Below are 19,230 nucleotides of genomic sequence, written 5' to 3' on the forward strand. Positions count from 1 at the left end.
GCAGCTTTATGACCTCCCATTTGTCAATTCTTGATTTTAGTTCATAAGTGTTTTGTTCAGGAAATTTTCCCCAGTTCTCATGTAATCAAGACTCTTCCCCAATTTTATTCTATTAGTTTGAGTGTATCGGGTTTGATGTGGAGGTCTTTGATCTACTTGGACAAAAGGTTTGTACAGTGTAGTGAAAATGGATCAATTTGCATTCTTCTACATGGTGACCTTCAGTTGAACCAGCACAGTTTTTTGAAAATGTTCTTTATTTTCCATTGGATGGTTTTAGCTTCTTTGTCAAAGATCAAGTATGGGTTCATTTCTGGGTCTTCAATTCTATTCCATTGGTCTGCCTGCCTGTGTCTGTACCAATACCATGGAGTTTTTATCACTATTGTTCTGTAATACAGCTTGAGGTCGGGAATGGTGATTCCCCCAGAAGTTCTTTCATTGTTGAGTAGAGTTTTTGCTATCCTAGGTTTTCTGTTATTCCAAATGAATTTGCAAATTTCTCTTTCTATCTCTATAAAGAATTGAGGAGGAATTTAAATGGGGATTGCATCGAATCTGTAGATTGCTTTTGGTAAAATGTCCATCTTTATTATATTAATCCTGCCAATCCATGAGCATGGAAGATCTTTCCATCTTCTGAGATCTTCCTCAATTTCTTTCTTCAGAGACTTGAAGTTCTTGTAATACAGATCTTTTACTGGCTTGGTTAAAGTCACACCAAGATATTTTATATTATTTGGGACTATTGTGAAGGGTGTCATTTCCCTAATTTCTTTCTCAGCCTGTGTATTCTTTGAGTAGCAGACAGCTACTGATTTGTTTGAGTTACGTTTATACCCACTCACTTTGCCGAAATTGTTTATCAGGCTTAGTAGTTCTCTGGTGGAACTTTTGGAGTCACTGAACTATATTATCATGTCATCTGCAAATAGTGATATTTTGACTTCTTCCTTTCCAATTTTTATCCATTTGAACTCCTTTCATTTTCTGATTGTTCTGGTTAGGACTTTCAGTACTATATTGAGTAAGTAGGGAGAGAGTGGGCAGCCTTGTCTCATCCCTAATTTAAGTGGGATTTCTTCAAGTTTTTCTCCATTTAGTTTAATGTTAGCTACTGGTTTGCTATATATTGCTTTCACTGTGTTCAGTTATGGGCCTTGAATTCTGATCTTTCCAGGACTTTCCATGATAACATGAAGAGGTGTTGAATTTTGTCAAATGCTTTCTCATCACCTAAAGAAATGACCATGTGTTTTTTTTTTCCTTTGAGTTTGTTTATATAGTGGATTACATTGATAGATTTTCTTATATTTAATCATCCCTGCATTCCTGGAATGAAGCCTTCTTGATCATAATGGATGATCATTCTGATGTGTTCTTGGATTTGGTTTGTGAGAATTTTATTGAGTATTTTTGTGTCAGTATTTATAAGGGAAATTGGTCTGAAGTTCTCTCTCATTGTTGAGTCTTGTGTGGTTTAGGTATAAGCATAATTGTGGCTTCATAGAAGGAATTTGGTAGTGATATATCTGTTTTTATTTTGTGGAATAGTTTGGACAGTATTGGTATAAGGTTAAATAATTCCTTTTCAGAAATAAATTCTTAACTTTGTGAGGAACAACATTAATAGCTCAATCACCATTTGCAATGCATGGTTTTTACTCTATGTCCCTGTATTTAGTTTTGCACATAGATAGCCTGATTCCTATAACATTAATATTTCATATGGATTGAAATTTCACTAATTATTGTAGTTTTTCCCACCAATTTCACGCAAAAGAAAAGATTGGTATCAATACATACATACTTCTGTGTGGAATAGTTTTAGGCAATTGATACAAGGGAGAGTCATTTGAGTGCAGGGAACCTGAAGCAAGCTAGATGTTCCTGTACCAATGAATGAATAAAGAAAATGTGGTATGTTTTAACATTGCAGTATTGCTTAGCTGTTAAATACAAACACATCATGAAATTTGCAGGGAAAGGGATGAAAGCTTAAAAGATCATCCAGAGTGAGGTAACCCAGACCCAGAGAGACAAAACTGGAATATACTCACTTATAAGTGGATATTAGTCATAAAATATAAACTTGCGTTAATCTATGAACCCAGATAAGCTAAGTAACAATCTCATCATGAGTAAAAAAATAGAACTGACACTGTGGGTATACTTGAGGAGGGTCTGGACAGATATAGGGTAGGGATATTAATAGGAGGGGTCCGGTTGCTGGGAGGATAAAGGGAGAGTGAATTTGGAGAGACAACTGGAAGGAAGGGGTCTGTAGGATGAATTAGGAACTAGGGAAATGCAAAGTCTGGGAAGTTTATGAGGTTGACCCTAGCTAATATTCCTAGCATGCTGTACATGAACTATACAAGCTATCTTCTCTAACCAGGCAAGACTGCCAGTTGAAGGTTTGGGACAATACCCCAGTCACAAAACCTTTGAACTAAACTTTGTCCTGCTTAATGGAAGTACTTAATGGGATACAGATGGCACAAAAATTGTAGGAGTGGACAGTGACTCATCCATCTTGAGATCCATGTCATGAATCTGGGCTCAACACATATTGCCTCAATGCCCAAATCCAGAGGGTGGAAACCTAAAGGCAGAATAAACACAACTGTCATGAAAATCAATGAGATGATTCTTAATAGTAATCTTCCATACTCATAGATTGGTGGCTAACTCAATTATTATCAGAGAGGCTTTACTCAGGAGCTGATGGAAACAGATTCAGAGAATCAAACATTAGACAGAGCCCAGAGTATCCTGCAGAAGAAGGAGAGGAAGGAATGTAAGAGCCAAAAGCAGCAAAATACTCCACAAGAAAACCCACAGAAACAACTAACCTTGGCTCATAAGAACTCAGAGTCTCTACCATCAGTCAGGTAGCCTGCATGGGATGAACTTATTCCCTCTGCCCTTATTATACAGTTGGGTAGCTAGATCTTCTTGTGTGAATCCTAACAGTGGGAACAGGCCTGTCTGATTTCATTGCTTGGCTTCAGGTCCCTGTCCTCCTACTGGGTTACATCCTCCTGTCATGACAGGAGAGAAGGTGCCTGGTCTTGCTGCAACCTGATATGCAGTAGTTCGTTGATATCCATGGGAGGCTTGACTTTTCAGAAGAGAAATGGAAGAGGAGAGGACAGGGATCAAGAAGGTGGAAAGGTTGGGATTAGGGGACTCAGAAAAATGGAGGGAGGGAATCCTGTGTTCAAGAAGTAAAAATTTAAATAAATAAATTAATTAATTAAATCAACAAACAAACAAACATACAAATAAAGTGAAAGTGTTAATGCAATAAAACATCAATTTCCATATATAGTCATGTTTTCCAAAAATAAGTTGAATATTTGTTTTTCATTTTTGAATTTTTTATAATAAAAGATAGGTTTTATTTAAACATTTCATCATTTTAACTTACTGGATTCCATTTTCTCAGTGATTCTTTTCCAGGAAGTTTACCCATATCACATTTAGTTTACTTCATATTTCTTCTACTTTTTTATTGGATATTTTTTATTTACATTTAAAATGTTATTCTCTTTCCCGTTTTCCCAAACATAAGCCCCTTATCCCATCCCCCATCCCCCTTCTTCTAGGAGGGTGTTCTCCCTCCCCAACCACCCCCCTTTCTGCATACCTGTCCTGATATTTCCCTACACTGGGGGGTCCAGCCTTGGCAGGAAAAGGGGCTTCTCCTCCCATTGGTGCCCAACAAGGACATTCTCTGCTACATTTACAGATGGAGTCATGGATCTGTACATATGCACATTTTGAGTAGTGATTTGGTCCCTGGGAGATCTCATTGGTTGGTATTATCATTCTTATGGGGTTATAATCCCCTTTAGCTCCTTCAATCCTTTCTTCTATCTCCTCAAAGGAGGACCCTGTTCTCAGTTCAGTGATGTGCTCTGGCACAGCCTCTCAGGAAACAGCTATATCAGACTCCTGTAAGCTTGCACTTTTAGACATTAGCAATATTGTCTGGATTTAGGGTGTAAGTATAGGGCTGGATGTCCAGGTGGGGAAGGTTTTGATTGGCCATTCCTTCAGTCTCTGCTCCAACCTTTGTCTCCATATCTCCTCCTATCAATATTTTTGTTCTCCCTTTTAAGAAGGAGTGAAGCATCCTCACTCGGTGGTCCTTCTTCTTGAAGTTCATGTAGACTGTGAATTGTATCTTGGGTAATTCAAGCTTTTGGGCTAATATCCAATTCTCAGTGAGTACATACGATGTGTGTTTTTTCATGATTGGATTACCTCACTCAGGATATTTTCTAGTTCCACCCATTTGCCTATAAATTTCATGAAGGCATTGTTTTCAATAGCTGAGTAGTACTCGTTTGTATAGATGTACCACATTTTCTGTATCCTTTTCTCTGTTGAAGGGCATCTGGGTTCTTTCCAGTTTCTGGCTCTTGTAAATAAGACTGCTATTAACATAGTGGAGCATGAGTCCTTGTTATATGTTGGAGCAACTTTTGGGTATATGCCCAGGGGTGGTTTAGCTGGGTCTCCAGATAGAATTATGACCAATTTTCTAAGGAACCTCCAGACTAATTTCCAAAGTGGACATACCAGCTTGCAATCCCACCAAAAATGGAGGAGTGTTCCTCTTTCTCCCCATCCTCGCCAGCATCTGTTGTGAATTGAGGTGTTTTTGTATTTTTTGCCATTCTGACTGCTGTGACATGAAATTTCAGAGTTGTTTTGATTTATATTTACCTAATGACTAAGAATGTTGAACATTTCCTTAGCTACTTTCCAGCCATTAAGTATTCCTCAGCTGAGAATTCTTTGTTTAGCTTTGTACCCCATTTGTTAATAGGATTATTTGAGTATCTGGAGTCTAACTTCTGGAGTTCTTAGTATATATTGGATATTAGCCCTCTATCAGATGTAAAATTGGTAAAGAACTTTTCCCAATCTGTTGATTGCCATTTTGTCCTGATGAGAGTGTCAGTTGCCTTAGAGAAGATTTGCAATTTTTTGAGGTAAAATTTGATGAATCTTGATCTTAGAGTATAAGCCATTGGTGTTCCATTCATGAAATTTTCCCCAGTGCCCAAGTATTTGAGACTCTTCCCCAATTGTTCTAATATTAGTTTGAGTGAATCTGGTTTTATGTGGAGGTCCTTGATCCACTTGGACTTAAGCATTGTATAGGGCTATAAGAATGGGTAGGCTTGCATTCTTCTAAATGTTGACCTCTAAAAGTTGATCCAGCACCATTTGTTGAAAATGCTATCTTTTATCCATTGGATGGTTTTAGCTCCTTTGTCAAAGATCAACTGACCATAAATGTGTGGGTTTATTTCTGGGTCTTCAATTCTATTCCACTAGTCTACCTGCCTTTTTTGTACCAATATCAAACATTTTTTTTTATCATGATTGCTCTTCAATACAACTTGAGGTTATGGATGGTGATAAACCCAGAAGTTCTTGTATTGTTGAAAATAGTTTTCACTATCCTTTTTTTTGTTATTACAAATGAATTCATGAATTTCACTTTCTAACCCTAGAAGAATTGAGTTGGAATTTTGATGGGGATAGCATTGAATTTGTAGATTAATTTTGCAAAATGGCCATATTTACTATATTAATCCTACCAATCCATGAACATAGGAGGTGTTTCCATCTTCTGAGATCTTCTTCAATTTCTTTCTTCAGAGACTTGCAGTTCTTGTCATATACATCTTTCACTTGCCAGGTTAGAGTTACACAGAATTATTTTATGATATTTGTGACTATTGAGAAGGATATCATTTCCTTAATCTCTTTCTCTGCCTGTTTCTCCTTTAAGTAGAGGAAGTTCATTGGTTTGTTTGAGTTAACTTTATATCCAGCCACTTTACTGAAGTTGCTTATCAAACTTAGTAGTTCTCTTGTGGGGCTTTGGGGCTCAGTTAACTATACTATCATATCACCTGCAAATAGAGATATTGTGACTTCTTCATTTCCAATTTGTATTCCTTTGACCTGCTTTCATTGTCTGATTGCTCTGGCTAGGACTTCAAGTACTATATAGAATAAGTAGGGAGAGAGTGGGCAGCCTTGTCTAGTCCCTGATTTTACTGGGATTGCATCCAGTTTTTCTCCACTAAGTTTGACATTTCTACTGGTTTTCTGTATATTGAGTTTACTATGTTTATGTAATGGTCCTTGAATTCCTGTTCTTTTCAAGACTTTTTTTATGAAGGGGGTTAAATTTTGTCAAATGCTTTCTCAGTGTCTAATGAGATGACCAGGTGTTTTTTATTACTTTGAGATTTTTTACATAGTGGATGAAGTTGATTGATTTTAGTATATTGAACCATCCCTGCATCACTAGGGTGAAGCCTACTTGATCATGATGATGTGTTCTTGGATTCAGTTTGTGAGAATTTTATTGAGTATTTTTGCATAGATATTCATAAAAGAAATTGGTCTAAATTTCTCTTTCAGTGTTGGATCTTTGTGTGGTTTGGGTATAAGTGAAAATTTGTCTTCATAAAAGGAATTGGGTAGTCCTCCTGTTTCTATTTTGTGTAATAGTTTGGACAGTACTGGTATAAGGTCTTCTATGAAAGTCTGATAGAATTCTGCACTAATCCCATCCAGTCCTGGGCTATTTTTGTTGCTAGACTTTTAATAACTGCTTCTATTTCTTTAGGAGTTATAGGAATATTTAGATGGTTTACCTGATTCTGATTTAACTTTGGTACCTGGTATCTTTCTGGAAAATTGTCCATTTTATCCAGATTTTCCAGTTCTGTTGAATATAGGCTTTTGTAGTAGGATCTGATAATTTTTTTTTCAAATAACCTCAGATTCTATTGTTTTGTCTCCCTTTTTACTTCTGATTTTACTAATTTGAGTACTTTTCCTGTGCCTTCTCATTATTCTGGCTAAGGGTTTATTTATTTTGTTGAGTTTCCCAAAGAACCAGTTCCTGGTTTTGGTGATTCTTTGTACAGTTCTTTTTGTTTCTAAATGATTGACTTCAGCCCTGAGTTTGATTATTTCCTGCCAACTACTGCTCTTTTGTGTATTTGCTTCTGTTTGTTCTAGAGCTTTTAGGTGTGCTGCCAAGCTGCTAATGTATTCTCTCTCCACTGATTTTTAGAGTCACTCAGAGCTATGAGTTTTCCTCTTAGCATTGTTTCATTGGGTCCCATAAATTTGGGTATGTTGTGCATTCATTTTCATTAAATTCTAAAAAGTCTTTAATTTCTTTCATTACTTCTTCCTTAGCCAAGTTATTATCACTGAGTAGTCATTGTTCAGCTTCCATGTGTATGTGGGTTTTCTCTTGTTTTGGTTGTTGTTGAAGACCAACCCTAATCTGTGATGATCTGATAGAATGCATGTGTTTATTTCAATCTTCTTGTATCTGTTGAGGCCTGTTTTTTGACCAATTATATGGTCAATTTTGGGGAAAGTACCATGAGGTGCTGAGAGGAAGGTATATTCTTTTGTCTTAGGATGAAATGTTCTATAAATATCTGTTAAGTCCATTTGGTTCATAACTTCTGTTAGTTTCTCTATAGTTTTTGTTTAGTTTCTGTTTCCATGATCTGTCCATTGATGAGAGTAGTATGTCGAAATCTCCCACTACTATTGTTTGAGGTGCAATGTGTCCTTTTTGCTTTAATAAGATTTCTTTTATGAATGTAGGTGCCCTTGATTTGGAGCTGAGATATTCACCATTGAGAGTTCATGTTGGTGGATTTTTCCTTTGATGAATATGACATGTCCATCCTTATCTTTTTAGATAACTTTTGGCTGAAAGTGGATTTTATTCAATATCACAATGGCTACTTCTGCTTGTTTCTTCGGTCCATTTGCTTGAATTTTTTTTCCATCCTATCTATCTGAGGTAGTGTCACTGATGAGTGTTTCCTGTATGCAGAAAAATGCTTTGGGTCCTCTCTACATATCCATTCTGTTAGTCTATATCTTTTTAAAAGGGAATTGAGTCCACTGATGTTAAGAGATATTGAGCAATAGTGATTGCTGTTTCCTATTACTTTTGGTTTTTGAGGTGGAATTATGTTTGCGTGTCTCTCTTCTTTTTTTTTTTTTTCATTGCAAGGAGATTACATTCTTGCTTTTTCTAAGGTGTAGTTTCCCTCATTGTGTTTTAGTTTTCCATTTATTATCAATTGTAGGGTTGGATTTGTAGAAAGATATTATGTAAATTTGGTTTTGTCATGGAATACCTTGGTTTCTCCATCTATGTTAATTGAGATTTTGTTGGATATAGTACTCTGGGCTGACATTTGTCTTCTCTTTTTAACACCTGCATACATTTAACACCTGCTCAGCATCTTCTGGCTTTCATAGTCTCTGGTGAGAAGTCTGATGTATTTCTGATAGGTCTGCTTTTATATGTTACTTTGCCTATTTCTCTTACTACTTTTAATATTCTTTCTTCTTTTTGATCATTTAATGTTTTGATTATTATCTGATGTGATGGATTTCTTTTCTGGTCCAATCTATTTGCAGTTCTGTAGTATTCTTGTATGTTCATGGTTAACATTTCTTTAGGTTAGGGAAGTTTTCTTCAATAATTTTGTAGAAGATATTTACTGACCCTTTAAGTTGGGAGTCTTTGCTCGCTTCTATACCAATTATTCTTTGTTTTGATCTTCTAATTGTGTCCTGGATTTCCTGGGTGTTTGGGGTTAGTACAGTATCTTTCTGTCAGTGTTTACTATGGTATCTTCTGCCCCTGGGGTTCTCTCTTCTATTTCTTGTATTCTGTTGTTGATTCTTGCATCTATCACACCTTATCTCATTCCTAGGTTTTCTCCAGGGTCTTCTCCCTTCGTGATTTCTTCATTGTTTTTTTTTTCTGTTTTTGCCATTTTTAAATCCTGGATTATTCTTTCGCCATTTGGCTTGTGTTTTCCTGTAATTCTTGAAGGGATTTTTGTGTTTCCTCTTACGAGCCTCTCCTTGTTTACCTGTTTTGTCCTGTATTTCTTTATGGGAATTATTCATGTCCTTCTTAAAGTCCTCTATCATCATCATGAGATATGATTTTAAATCCAAATCTTGCTTTCCCCATGTGTTTGTATATCCAGTATTTACTTTGGTAGGAGAACTGGGCTCTGATGATGCCAAGTAGTCTTGGTTTTGTTGCTTGCCCCTCAACATCAATTTGTCTCTGGTGTTAGCTCGTCTTGCTATCTCTAACAATGGCTTGACCCTCCTATAATCCTGTGTGTCAGCACTCCTGTAGACATGTATTCTTTCAGCCAGATCTGTGTACACAGAGCTGTGGGAGATGTTCAGCTCCTCAAGCATGCAGGTACTGGAAGTGTCCTGTCTCAGATTGCTCCGTTGTTTGTGTGTCCTGAGGCCACCAGTCAGGTTGCTCAGAGTAGAAGAGTTTCTCTTAGCTTTGCTTTTAAGTGCTTTCCTGGCAACTGGCTTTCAGCTCTGAGCCAGGCAGAAACTGGAAGGGTCCTGCCCCTAAATGCTCCTGGGCTTCTGGTCCCAGAGGTCATAGAGGGCATTAGGCCAGTCCTCTTACACCAGGAATGTGCTCAAAAGTAGTTGTTTCCTCTGAGATATCAGAATTGTCCACACTTCTGAGAATCTAACTCTCTCCTTCATGGAATTTGGGTACAAAGAGCTGTGGGACCAGTTCAGCTCCAGGCGTGGGTAGGCAGGTAGAATCTAGACTCTTATTTGTGTTTTAACTACAGACTATGTATATATATATATCTATATATATATAATCCAGCCTGTATGACTCTGGTCCAGCTGTTTCCTGGACTCCACCATAGGATATGCATCTCTTTCTTCAGAATATATGTGAGTTAAAAATGCTCCTAAACGTTTTCCTGCAAACTTCCCATGAAAAAAGATCATTACTATTATTATTATTATTATTAAATGGACATTACATATTTAGAGTAATGCACTGTTCTTGCACATCTCTACCTAAAAATATATTGAAATCAGCTAATCTAAGTTAAAATATGTGAACACAAGATAAAATAATTCCAAATAAGATACTCCCTCCTTATGTATATAAAAGCATGCCTTCTTAAAAGTCTCAAAAGCTTACACCTCTTTTAAAATCATTCCTTCTCAATTTAATTTATTGGGTTTTCTCCTTCATATGCTGCAATTCAGTATAATCCTTAAGCGACCCCACATGCTTTATTGCTTACACAATCGACACTTTCATAAGTGTCTCAGTTATCAGAACATTATTTCAGCCACCTGGAAGAAAACAAGAAAGGCCTTGGTTCAGGAATCAAACCTGGCTCATCTCAGCCTGCAATTGCCTGGTTCAGTTATTAAGCATCAATACTTAATTTTCCATTTATACTAAGTGAGGTGCTATTAATTACTTGAGAAAATAAGCATTGCATTAAAGAAAATACTTCAATACCATACAAATGATCAATAAATATTGACTTTAAAGAAAATCATGTCTCTATGGAATAGTTTATTTCCACATTAATGAATTATAATTTTCTTTTGTATATACTATATGACTATTCTTTTAAAAGTAAGTTAAGGGCTGGAGAGATGGCTCAGCCGTTAAAGGCTAGGCTCACAACCAAAAATATAAAAGTGAGTTAATTGAAGGGCATATATGATAACCTAATAAATATGTCCTAGTAATTTTTTAAATATCAGTGTGCATTTTAAATATCTAGAGCATCCCAAAATGTTTGAGGAGTTGATGTGAAAGTGTTGGAAAGTTGCTTCAGGTAAGGTCTTCAACACGTGTGACCGGAAGCTGACATTGTCAATAAGCTTCCAGACTGAGATTAGTCTATCAGACTGGCTGGCACAATCAAAAAGGATCTTCTCATTTCTATTTCCAAGCTTCTATTGTTTTGATCTTCATGAAGAATGTAGTAAACTTAAGTCTAATTGGTTCTCCAGGGAAACTAATGACTAAGTCATGAAAAACCCCAAGGGCATATGAAGGAAATGATAGTGGGGGCAATGAAGGTGTTCAAAACTTAACAGCACACACATGCCATTAACATCATACTACAAACATAAAATCTCATATTCTAAGGGCGAGAAGCCCTGAACTCCTCTAAGTACAAAAGAGGGTGACTTGAGTTTCCTTTACAACATAGAAGAAAGTCTGATGCTGCATAAAGTGTCAAGTATCTCCAGTTCAGGTGTTCTTGCTGGGATTGGGTTGGACTGATGAGTGGGAGCATCACAGTAAGTTCAAGCTCAGGATGAACTGGTGACACATTGTCTGAGACAACACAGGGCCTGGAATGTAGCTCAGCCAATGAGCACTAACTTCACAAGCTTAGAAAATGCTGGGTCTAATCCTCTGCATTGAGAAGGAATGCACCTGGGCTGGAGAGATGGCTCAGCCCTTAAAGGCTAGGCTCACAACCAAAAATATAAGAGAAGGAATGCACCTGTGTTCTGGCATGAAAAGTGTTTTCACATGTGGTTGTTTTTTTCCTAATGATACTTTACTACACATTCAATGAGTACTTGACACCTGAAAGGTAGGAAGGTTCTAAATACTCATTTATTTTAAAAAGTTTTATTTTTCTGAAAATGGATTTAATTAAGAGTAGCTACATGATTTTATGTAAGAATAAATTATACTTTCTCATAAATCTATGTTGTACATCTATGTTGTATGACATTTGGTTTTCTCATCTTATATTTTAACCTAAATGTTGTAAGTGTATAAAAATTTCCAATTGTGATTTAATATGCATTTTTGATTGATATTGTTGAATATTTTTCTTATAACTATTTGACATTTACTTAACAGTTGTGATGAAAATTTGTTCAAATCAGTTTCTTGATATTTAAAAATTACATATACTATTTCTTGTATATGTCACATAAATTATTTCTCAAGGTGAACTATTTTTTTAATACTTGAATAAGAAAGTATCACAGAGTTGTCTATTTATTAACATTTACTTTTATTCAAATTTAGACTTAGGTTTTCAGAACTAATTTAACTTGCAAATATCTAGGGCCCAGAGTTCTTTGACAGCAGTATGTGTCTTGTTATAAAATTTATTACCATTATTTTTTGTCAGTACATTAACATGGTTACAATTCAACTGGCTAATCACTTAATTTAATTTCCTTCAATTTTCACCTAATGAACAAAAACATTGTCAGGAAACTCTAAAATCTCCCATTGCATATTCTTTTTTGTCTGCTTAGTGCCCTGCTAGCCTTAACTGCTCCATATTCTTTTACTGTCTTTCATTAACTCAACATAGAAAATCTCAATTTCAGGTTATTTTATTTGGAAGTAAATCAAAATTACAATATGTATACGAGTGAAACTAAGGTCACTAAAACTGTTTCTGTTAATATCTATAGGAATTGTATATTCAAAATTTGCATTTGAAATATGATATATATATATATATACAAATACATACATGCATACACACACAATATGTATGGCCCAATCATTGCTTGGTCATTCCCTCACTTTCTGCTCTATCTTTATTTATGGACATTTTGTAGGCAGGACACATTTTGGGTTGAAAGTATTATGGGTGAGTTGCTCTTCTTGACTCTCTCCGTTGGAAGTTCTGCCCAGCTACTGAAAGAATCCAAGTCCTGATCCATTTCTCTAGTTCTATGAGTTGCCCCCAAAAGATCCCTTGGAACCTCCCTACATCCCAGGTTTCTAGCACGTACTAGTAATTGCTGTTCCCTCCCACACACCCTACCTCCCAACCTATTTTCATTTTCTCTTTCCTGCTCTCGCTACATCTGGTCCCCATCCCAGTGTATTCCTCTCCCCATTCCCTCTCCCACTCATTTCCCTCCCTTTGTCCACCTCTGATATATATTTTAGTTACCCTACCGAGAAAGATTCAGCCATCCTACTTTTGGATGCGTGAATTATAGCACGGAAGCTTGTTGTGAATTTAATTTTCCAGGATATCTTGATTCAGTCTTAAGTAAGATGTCCAAAACAATGACAATTGATTGGTAACACAAATGCTGGGTTTTTTGTTAGTTAGTTTGGTTGGTTTTTTTTGGTAAAGTTGCTACACTTTAAGTGACTTTGAATTACAAACCCAATTCCAAACTTTTTCCTTTACAATTACAAGCAGATAATTTTTGTTTTAGACTTGTTTCATTTAGTAGTTTCTTAAAGAGCTGCCTTTACCTTCTTTATGAAGAGATAGAGAGTATGTGTGTATGTGTGTGAATGCATGTGTTTGTGAATGTGTGTGTGTGTGTGTGAATGCATGTGTTTGTGAATGTGTGTGTGTGTGTGTGTGTGTGTGTGTGTGTGTGTGTGTGTGTGGGTGGGTGTGTGTGGGGGTGTGTCCATGTGCTCATGGAAGCCAGGAAATAACCTTGAAATTGTTGTGTTCCTTATGAACCAGTTATCTGATATTTTATATTATTATTATTCATTTTACAACTGGATCCTGCCCCCTCGTACCCCTTCATCCTCTCCTTCCAGTACCGACCATACCAATCCCTCTCCCAATTATACCCTTCACTTGTCCTCTTACATTTATTTCAGTGTTGGTTATTATTACTCCAAGATAGTTTATATTTTGTGGCAATTGGATAAAACATTGTTTCCCCAATTTTCTTCTCAGTCAAATTATTATTTATATATAGGAGGGCTACTGATTTATGTAAATTAGTTTTGTATCTTTTCACTTTGCTGGCAATGTTCATCAGCTCTAAAGTTATGTGGAGTTAAATTCTATGATACCATCTGCAAGTAAAGATAAATCAATCCTCATTCGTTATGAACATTTACTTTGTAAAAATAGATAATACACATAGTTATTATGTAACAGAACAAGGAAACATACTTTAATGCTTGTTTTTTGTCTTTCTGGAACTAGGCTTTTGACCTCCTCTGATTCAAAACAGTTGAGAAGAAGGAAGAAAAATTGAAACAGTAAGATTCTTATTCCAGAAATTTTGTCACTAATTGTCATTTTATAAATATGTCTCTGCCATTTATGATTTAGGCACACTTGTATTTTGAAAAAGAGTTTAAAATCATGATTCACATCAGCTACTGTAATTACTCAGATGTACTTCTTAATAAATTATGTGGTTTAGAGATAGTATTTAGAAATACTAGGTTCAGAGTTTTGATATGAAATAGAAAATTAACAGTACATTTTCAACAGTATAAAGACAAATTAAATATTTTCTGAAAACTGTCATTAATTTTGAAAATCAAATGTAGAAATGTTAAAATGAGACAACTTCTACAAAGTGAAGATGGTATAGCAAGACATTCTCATATAGAATTTAAGGTGGTAGCTGCTTCGAAAAGAAGAGCGACCATGTCCCTCAAAAGTCCTTATCTTTTCCTTTCAGATTCTGATCAGAGAGCATGGAAAACGGCAATCACTCCACAGTGACCAAATTCTTCCTCTCTGGTTTAACAGACCAACCAGAACTGCAGCTGCCACTGTTCCTCCTCTTCCTTGGAATCTACCTGCTCACAGTACTGGGGAACCTTGGCATGATCATCCTGATCCTGCTCAGCTCCCACCTGAAAACACCCATGTACTTCTTCCTCAGCAGTCTGTCCTTCATTGACCTCTGCCAATCTACTGTCATTACTCCCAAAATGCTAGTGAATTTCATAATGGAGAAGAACCGCATCTCCTACCCTGAGTGCATGATTCAACTTTACTTCTTTCTCCTTTTTGCTGTTTCAGAATGTTACATGCTGGCCGCAATGGCATATGATCGCTATGTTGCCATCTGTAGCCCCTTGCTTTACAGTATCATCATGTCTCAACATAAGTGCCTTTCTCTTGTATTAGGAGTTTACATTATAGGCATAGCTTGTGCATCAGCTCATGTTGGGTGCACATTTAGGATTGTTTTGTGCAGATCTGATTTCATCAACCATTATTTCTGTGACCTTATTTCTATCCTTAATCTCTCCTGCTCTAATGTATTTGTGAATGAGTTGATGATTCTAATTTTTAGTGTAATTAACACCATTCTCCCAAATCTGACCATCCTCAGTTCTTATGTTTTCATCATTATCAGCATCCTACGCATTAAATCCACTGAGGGCAGATCCAAAGCCTTCAGCACCTGCAGCTCTCACATCTCAGCTGTTGCTGTCTTTTACGGTTCTGCTGCAGTTATGTATCTGAACCCATCATCTTCAAGTTCTATGGATGAAGGAAAAGTGTCTTCTGTATTTTACACCATCATTGTTCCCATGCTCAACCCCATGATCTACAGCCTGAGGAATAAGGATGTAAAAATTGCTCTGAAGAAACTAATACGAAAAAAATTACTTTTCTGATAAGTATAATGTATAAAATACTCTTAATCTAGGGCTACTACATAGTATGAGTTGAATGTGTTTTAACGAGTGTGTCATTTTTCTACATTTGCTGAGATTCTGTGACATTATTTCTTTCATGACTTTCTTAATATTATTTTTTATATTATCTTTCCTCGAGTCTTCTTCAGTATCACTTCCAATTATCTAGAAATTATTTCCTAGTACCAGTTCACGATAATTTTTCTTGATATCTATTTGCCCCTAATATATACAATTGACATCCAAATATGAATCAAAATGTTGTTGCTTACTGACCATTCTGTGTTTAACACAGTGTTTTCTGACATTATACATAAATTTCACAAGTTGTTCAGGAGTCTATATGAAAGTGTTGGCAGCCCTCTGTTAATAGAGAAAGTTTGAAAAATATTACTCATAGTTTAACTGAAATAAATCATCACACAAAGGTGATAACATTGATTATTTTTATTTTTTTCTTTTTGGGTTTGCATTTGTATGTTTAAATATTAATATGATTGTGTATATACATGTGAATGACTGTACACATATGCATTGAAAGGTCACAGGGCAAGTTCAGGCTTTATTCCTTATACACTGTCTATCTAGCATTATAGAGACAGCACTCCCATTGCAGTGACTGCAGCCTACAATACATGATATCCAGACAAATCCTGCACCTTCCAGTTCCATGGCCCTTTTCCTGGTGACCTGTCAAATACACAAATCTCTGCATACACTTCCATAAACTTTTGAATTTCTACAATAAGACCTTGCAAGAATTTTTGGATACATAACTGTGCTAAGAAAATGAACTTTGTCCAGATGAAATTAGAACTAGAACTTCTGATATTCCAATTGCTCATTAACACTGACTGTGAACATTAAGCACAATCTGGTTACTCAAAAACCTGGTACCTTATGTGAATTGCAGACATTCCAAAAACCACACTAAAAGAAACTACCAAGCATCAGCTTTATATGCCCATTTTTCATAGCGAAACCACAGCAGCATACAGACAAAAGAGCAAACAAGATGCTTTATCGCTGTGAAAATGACGATGATAAATAATATAAAAATGTAAGAAACAGTGACAAATAATATAAAGCTGAAATTATAATAATGGTATAATAATAGTCAAAGAATTCAAATAGGATATTAATGCTGATTGTAGGCTCAGAAAATACACAAACAGTTAAGGAAATAAGTAAAACAGGTAAGGATACAAAATATATTTTAATTTATTCATTAGTTTAAAATACAATTTCTGAAGAAAATCCAAATGGAATAGAATTATAAGCTACAAAATGGAACAAACCAAACAAAATATTTAATATAAAACTACACCAATAAAATGAATCAAATGTAAGAGATATCGGGGATAGAAGACAAAATAGATCACTCAGTCAAAGAAAATGATAAATATAAAAAACCTAAGAAGAGAGCCATAGGACAGTACAAAAGCATGAAATCTATGACTACAGCAGAAGAAACACAATTAAAGGCACAGAAAGTGTACTTGTCAAAACTACTGAAGGCACATTTTCAAACCTAAGACAGAAACTCATTAGGAAGACACTGGGTATACCAAAATAATTCCAGTCAGGTTTTCTGCTCTGTAATAGTTAGACAACACAAAATATACTTCATAACTATGTTGCATTTTTTGTTGTTTTACATTGATTGTTTTGGTTTTGTTTTTTGTTTTTTTTTTCTTTTTTCTTTTTTTTTTTTTTTTTTGTTTTTTTTTTTTGTGGCTGGGGACCGAACCCAGGGCCTTGCGCTTCCTGGGCAAGCGCTCTACCACTGATCCAAATCCCCAACCCCTGTTTTTTTTTGTTTGTTTGTTTGGTTTTTATTTTTATTTTTTTATTCCAGAGAGAGGTGTGGGGCAAAATCATGAATTTGTCTGTGCAGTGCATGGGAAAGAGTTATTGGAAGGCAAATGTGATTAAAATATAGTGTATAAATTTTTTTCAAAATATTATTTTAAAAATCTAACAGAAATTTTTAAAAGGAGGAACAGGTATAAAGAAAGGAAAGCAGCTATGTGAGGTGGCACACATAACAAAAAGAAAATTTTCTAAATCAAAGGAAGGAAATGTTTATCAAGGAACAAGAGGAATATGGTCCGGTAAATAGACAGACTCAAAAAGGAGTCCCCTGGTAATATAATACTGAAATAATAAACATAAATAACAAAATTAGTGAATGTCACAAGAAAGATGTGTAGCATATAATTTTATAAAAATGTTTGCTATTTAGGTTCTGTGATCAGCAGCCACCCTCTCCCTTAGCTCTTTCAAGTGCCAGATAACATTTTTCCCAGGAATGCTGACAGCTGACATACCTTTCCACCAGCCAATAACCCTGAGGCTAGCCCCACAAAGCTGCCAATGACCACACCAGCTGTGCACTTTCTCTCATCACCTTTTCTCTGTGGATGGAAAACCACAGACAGTTCTAACTTTAAAACCCTCGACATAACACAACTGCTGATGCAGAATCTATTGCCCTAAACTCATCAGCTATCCTATATTAGAATTCTGTTTACTGCAGAAGCTGCCATTGGTTCTACTTGAAGCCAGGCCTTACATGGCATTTGTGCTCCTCCATCGGAATGCTGGACTAAGAGGGACTTTTCTATCTTGTTGCTTTGTCTTCCTACTGGGACCTGAAAATCTCATCTTTTTCCTTTGACCCAGCAGTTAGCTTCCACCTTCTCTATTAACATAATCAAGAACCAATTAGGGAATCAATACCTCAATCTACACAGACCAGATCACATATAAAAGTAGAACCATCTGAACACCAGCTCATTTTTTCAGTGTGATAACTTCATTAAAGCCTTTGGCTAGGGGTTGGGGATTTAGGTCAGTGGTAGTGCGCTTGCCTAGCAAGTGCAAGGCCTTGGGTTTGGTCCCCAGCTCCGAAAAAAAAAATAAATAAAGCCTTTGGCTAAATCCAACATTTCTTCATGATCAATTTCTTGGAGAATCTGGAATACAGAATATATATCCAACATTTTATATACATATCATTATGTTACATAATGAAAATTCAAATAATTTTGCTAAAATCATGGTTAAGTCAAGGATGTCCCCTTTACTTGTGTTAAATATAGAGCTTGACATTTTTGCAAAAGCAGTAATAACGATGTAGAAGTAAATGAGATGTAAATAGAAGAAGAAATCAAAGTATCCTTCGTGGTAGACAGTATGGTCATAGATATAGAACCTAAAGATACCACTCAAATATACATACAGCTGAGAAAATATTCAACAAAGTACAAACAAGAATATAAAATCAACACATATAGCCCAGCAGGATTCTATGTACAAAAATAAAACAAATCATGAAAAGGATACCATTCACAATAGTATCCAAGAGTTAAATATTCTGGAAATAGATAAGGAAATGAAGTATTTGTTCAATACAACTTCATGACAGGAGAAAAGAAATCAAAGATACCAAAGGTTGAAAACCTTGTACATTCTTGTGGGATAATATTGTGGAAATGGCATCCTATCAAAAGTAGTCTACAAATCCAATTCAATCTCTCCCTTCATCAAAACTGGCAATAAAATAGTCTTAAATGTTACCAGAAATCATAAACACCTAGGAAACCCAAAACAGCTTTGAACATATGGGATAGTGGAGACATCAGCATTCCAGATTTCAAGTTGGTTATACTGTTTGATAGGAGCTACAAGAACGTTAGCTAAAAGTTACCATCTAATCTTGGTGGTAAGACCCTAATAGTGAAGATCCACATATCTGTGTCATAGCGTATAGAGAAGTAATGTTATAGCCAATGTGAAAGTGCCAACCTTACTGGCTAGCTTTCATCAGACAGAAGTATACTTTTCATTTTACTATAGGAGAAAAATCACTAGTCCTGCTTAGTTGTGATCCTTAAATTCCCTAGAAAGCTTTGTTC

At 35.8% G+C, this 19,230-nt stretch overlaps 1 protein-coding gene across 1 annotated transcript; it reads left to right on the forward strand.

Moving 5' to 3' along the window:
- Positions 1 to 14,353: 14,353 nt before the first annotated feature.
- Positions 14,354 to 15,289, forward strand: LOC116895245 (olfactory receptor 146). The gene has a single exon (XM_032896565.1). It carries the CDS (start codon positions 14,354 to 14,356, stop codon positions 15,287 to 15,289), a length of 936 nt encoding a protein of 311 aa, XP_032752456.1.
- Positions 15,290 to 19,230: the final 3,941 nt, after the last annotated feature.

This window comes from Rattus rattus, chromosome 3 (assembly GCF_011064425.1).
Source record: "Rattus rattus isolate New Zealand chromosome 3, Rrattus_CSIRO_v1, whole genome shotgun sequence".
Taxonomy (NCBI): Eukaryota; Metazoa; Chordata; class Mammalia; order Rodentia; family Muridae; genus Rattus; species Rattus rattus.

What these genes read in the sequence shown, in the direction of transcription:
- LOC116895245 (XM_032896565.1), top strand. Translation starts at nt 14,354, where the DNA reads ATGGAAAACGGCAATCACTCCACAGTGACCAAATTCTTCCTCTCTGGT.